Below are 5,000 nucleotides of genomic sequence, written 5' to 3'. Positions count from 1 at the left end.
CCAGTTCAACGCGGATATCTACGTATACAATACGGTAAGAGTGCATTTGAAAAGTAAATACGCTTCGTTTCAGCAGTGCACATACCTAACAAATGTCAGAGGACAAACACTGCCCGGCTTCGATAATTGCTAATAAAGTCTAATTTATTTCACGCTTACATGATCTGCTAGTAAAGCTTTGGCTTTGATGTACACGTGACTATGTCGTTGCTACTTGCTTTTGAAAGTTGAGACAACCTGGCATCATAAAAACATAGATATACGAAGCTGACCGGATTGACGGGTAGATAACAGAATTGCAGGATGGTCTCATCATAACCATGTAACAGTGCAACCCTTTCCGCGAACACCCGCTGAGCTTCAAAAAAAGACTAAGGTCACGTTGGTTCCTCGGTTTATCGGCTTCGCGACATCTGCTATGTCCCGGAGTAAATTTAAACATCTTTATCGGATATCCCCTGCCACCGTATCCCTTATGAGAAGAAAATCCTATCTTTTCAAACCCCCTCGCCGTAGAATCATTTTGGTACATTTCTTCTGTATCCTCTGCAAAGACTTTAAATCCGCCCTAGCCCATAGAGACAACTCTAAAACTGTGACCACACTCGTTCAACAAGGTTTCGCGTCTTCTTATCCACCTTGCCTCTGTGCGCAAAGCCTGGGATTCAGTGGCCTTTTCAATGGATCCGGCAATTTCAATGGATAATGCACTAAAGAACCAAACAAACCCAATCTCCTTGTACTGCTTTAGTTAATGTTGCAATGTCGCGATTTACCATTCTTCCTACCAAGATATGACATCAGCAACAAGGTCACCTATTTCACCAGCCTCTTCACTTTAAAGTTTTATATTAAAAAAATAAATTTAATCATTAAAATACATTAAGACAAAAACCGCGGTTCCGGAATGAACTCTAGGCAACTTCACAGTACTCTTCACTTCTGATAACCTTGACGATTTTCCTTTAGAGATCCAGCGCAGTAACAGGTACTTCCGGTCCAACGAACCCGTGTCGCCCAATTACATAATGTGATCAATTAATCTACTAACTCCTACGTCTTTGGAATGTGGGAGGAAACCAGAGCACCCTGATGAAAACCACGCCGTCACGGGGAAAACACACAATCTCCTTACAGACAGCGGCGGAATTAAACCCGTGTTGCTGACGTTGTAATGGCGTTGCGCTCACCGCTTACTACGGTGCCGCCTTTTAAGTAACATTCATTGTTACACCCAATTCCCCACCCAAACCATCACAGCCCATTTTATTGCATGCAATTGAATCTCGATGATGTCTGTGTGTGATATCTTAATAAATGCCGTTTGGCAACCCATATGCCAGATTAGCTGCATTTCTCTCATTATGCTCTTTGTCACTTCGTCAAAAACAACCTGTCAGGTTAGCTGAATGTCATTTGCCTATAACAATTCCATGCTGGCTTTCTCTATTCAATCTATATGTGCCGAAGGGTCGATAATTCTACTCCTGATATTGCTGCTAGAACTTTTTCACTACCGAAGGTAACCTGTCTGGTCTGTGATGTTGGGTTTATTCATAAAGCTTTTTGGATGTGACCGGAATCATTATGGGCCGGACTTGCCTTAGTTCCTCAGCTGTACAGGGCGCAACCCGCCTGTTCCAGGTGACCTACCCACTTTACATTCAGCTGGCCTTTCCATTTCCTCTTGTTATCTCATACATAATTTCATGGTTTCTTTTGACGAGACTCTGACAGAGTTTTCTTCTTTGATTCCATGCTGTCATTTAATATCTCTGCCTCCAAGAGCAGATTTCCCTTTTGATCTCTGATAGGCCCCGCCTCACACACTCGAGGAATATTTTTGGATTCCCTTTTATGTGTGCTGCCAGACTCCTCGTGCTCTCTTTGCATCTGTTATTTATTTTAAAACCTCGTCTGAACGTTCTGGGATCAGCCTAATTCTCAGTTTTGTTAACAACCTGGAATATATCATTCAGTCATTTACATCTGCTCTTTTTTTTAACTACCCATCCTTTTCGATTATCCGAGGCGCTCTGGCTTTAATCCCTACCCGTCGCTCACGTGGAACTGTGCCTAGACTATGGCTGAAGCATTCACACTTGATAGTTCAGTCTGCCAAATTGTGACTCCACTTTACCCTGGATAAATCTGTTTTTATCCCACTGAAACTGGCCCTTCTCCATTTAGATTTTACCTTGGAATGGCCTATATCGTTTTCCAGATTGTATTTTCTAGATTGTCATCCGAATTATTTCCAAAGCCAACGGTAGCTTCCCTATCGGAACAAAAACACACAGATCAGAAAGTTCTCAGGAAGGCCCTGCAAAATTTCTTCTCACTCGAAACTCCTCCTGTTAATTGCGTCCATATTTAAATAATTGATCTCGTCCACTGTCACCATTCTGTCTGTGGCAATTGTTCTCTCTCATTCTATCATATAAATTTGGTCTTTCATTACCCTGAGCTGACAGTCGATAGAAATTCCCAAAATCTCTTCCTTAATTCCAGTATACACACACACACCATTTTGCCAATATTGATACACCCGTACATCCCCTCTTCCGTTTTTGTCCTACTCCCCTAAATTTTCTGAAGATTCAGAACCCAGGCCTATCATTTATTTTTAAACCATTCTCTGTCATTGTCCTGCAATGGTAAATGCACATCTATTGACAAATGTCAGGTGTAATTTTATTAAACAATCTAGAATAGATCTGAATTGCCTACCACAATACGTTTGGGATTGCGTGTTTCTAAGTGCGAGAGAGTAAATCTTGCAGGTGTTTCGGCAACTGAGTTGAACCACGCAAGACTTTTCAGGGCTACTGTGAAGATATAGAATAACTTACTCTGGGCAAATCAAGCAACCGGATTCGTTTCATTTCCCTATTACTGATGCACATCCTTACCGTCACAATTGCAACTGTGTAAAGGAGATAGAGTGTTCAACGATTCAAATATGAGTCCTTTATTAAACTGTGCACACGGGACATTTTCTATAATTTTAGGATTCTTATTGACATCTCAATTGTCAAAAATGTCATGGTTTGAAAATTGAGGTCGGAGAGTATCAGAAATCGGCGTTCCCAGTTCTCTTTCCCTTTTATGTTGACTTGTAAATTTATATTTTAGATATTTTAAATTGTATACAGTTCAGTCGCCTCTTGTATACAGTTAGACATGATAGATGTATTTTATTTGTATATATCAATTAAAAGACAAATAATAGTTTTCTAGAAAATAGTTTGAACGTCATCTTATTGTATGTATTGTGTGTGTGCGCGGAAAACGGCGCTGCCCCGTGATCGTGACTAGAATCTATTCCAACGAAATATTTAATTATAAACTAAAACAATAATTCACTATACTCTTCACTTGAAATATTAAAAAATGCACGCAGTATAGTGGGAAATGAACTGGTATCTGCAGTGGGAAAACGGACCTGCTGGGTTATTTTATTCTAGAAAGTGAATATAGATTGGCAATTTTGTTAGATTGACTTTGGCCAAATAATTTCCATTTAACACGAGCTGACTGCCCAACGTTAGTTTTGTCTACCAATGTACTCCTCACTCCCGGCACCAGCAAAGCAAGGAATAACATTTCAGTTAAATGCAGTGGAAGCTATGTTCCCTCTCCCCAACTTTCTCCGATCTCGTAACTGGCTGTTCACACTTCGACCCACAGCGACCTTTTCTGCAACCGGCTTGGCCAGGTACTGCGATCACTATGGAGCCGCGCCGACTCCTCTGGTTGGATTTGGGTTCGTTGTGCCTCGGTGAGGTACAAAGCGATTCGGTGCGCGGGATCGGTAGGCTCAATGGAGTGAACAGCCTGCCAGGGTTACGGTGTTCATTGTCACTTCTTTCTCCCTCGAATGCAAACAGAGTTAAGGTGGCTACCTTACTGTGAATTGGTCTCAAGGGTACCAGATCCCCAGCGGTAACTGAAATAAGATTACCGCACTCGGAGTATCCCCGGACACGGAGGAGAGACAGACCTTGGCAACTACAATGACAGCTACAAATCTGCGGAGAGAGCAGGGTTTCGTTGGCTGGCGTTGAAATGAATGATTGCACCCAACTGCGACACACTGATATCTGATTCAAGGCACGCTGCTCTAACACAGTCTGCCTTCTCTTTCATTAAATCGCCCCTCTTTTCACTTTCTATTTTCCGATGATTCCCGTATACCTTTATTTTCAATTCCTTTGTTTTAAGTACTGTTATTTTTTCACGTGACTGCGATGATGTTTTCAAATTGAGAACAAGAATACCAATTCAATTTATAAAGCCATTTTAATCGCGAAATTGTTTTGAATAAAGTGGCGGCATTTTGTTTTGCTTTCTGAATAAAATTGTTACATTAGATTGCTACAAGTGCGTTCTGTCCATGCTCCGATGCTGCTATCCTGCCGCTGTTCCTTGACACTTAAACTGAAGAGGCCTTTTTGGAAGGGAGAGGAGATTAATCTGCCAGGTGTCCGGCTCTGATCATCTCCTGACAGTGAAGGGGCGACACCGCATCTTCACAATGACTAGTGTGTGTACGGTGATCGGTGGAATATTAACCCGCACTGAATTTATCGAAGTACCTTTTAAGGGTATAAGATCTGTGTTCTGCGCAACACGGTGCCGCAACCGTGTCACTCAGATCGACGTAGACTGAGCGAATCTACATTCCCATCGCAATTTCTTTGATCGATCCTCGTTTCATTTAGTTGTTGATAGCGATCTTTCATTATAGGTGGAATGCAAGGTCAAAGCATGAAGCGAGGAACAGATAAGTAGACGGGAAAGGAGAGGAAGCTAGCTATCGCTTTAGCAAAGCGGCCCCCTTTTGCTATTGCTGAATTTATTCTCCCCGATACGCACCTTGTAACCCAAATTATTCACTTCGAGAACACCAACAATACTCGTTGAATGGAAGGCAGTTTCGTGGAGTGGGTATTACTGATTTAAGAAGTTAAACTATTTACTTCTCACCCGCAATTAGA

General features: G+C 41.8%; 1 protein-coding gene across 1 annotated transcript in view; it reads left to right on the top strand.

Annotated features, from left to right (window-relative positions):
- The window catches only part of LOC132384652 (RNA-binding protein Nova-1), a 246,023-nt gene extending 241,804 nt beyond the window's left edge, over positions 1 to 4,219 (top strand). Inside the window, exons 6-7 of the mRNA XM_059955986.1 lie at positions 1 to 34; positions 3,891 to 4,219. The exon at positions 1 to 34 is cut by the window's left edge and continues 4 nt beyond it. Of these exons, the coding sequence (XP_059811969.1) occupies positions 1 to 34; positions 3,891 to 3,915 (59 nt within the window). The 3' untranslated portion in view covers positions 3,916 to 4,219. The remainder of the gene's footprint in view (positions 35 to 3,890) is intronic.
- Positions 4,220 to 5,000: the final 781 nt, after the last annotated feature.

Source organism: Hypanus sabinus, chromosome 2 (assembly GCF_030144855.1).
Source record: "Hypanus sabinus isolate sHypSab1 chromosome 2, sHypSab1.hap1, whole genome shotgun sequence".
Classification (NCBI taxonomy): domain Eukaryota; kingdom Metazoa; phylum Chordata; class Chondrichthyes; order Myliobatiformes; family Dasyatidae; genus Hypanus; species Hypanus sabinus.
This window is presented reverse-complemented; position numbering and strand designations above follow the sequence as displayed.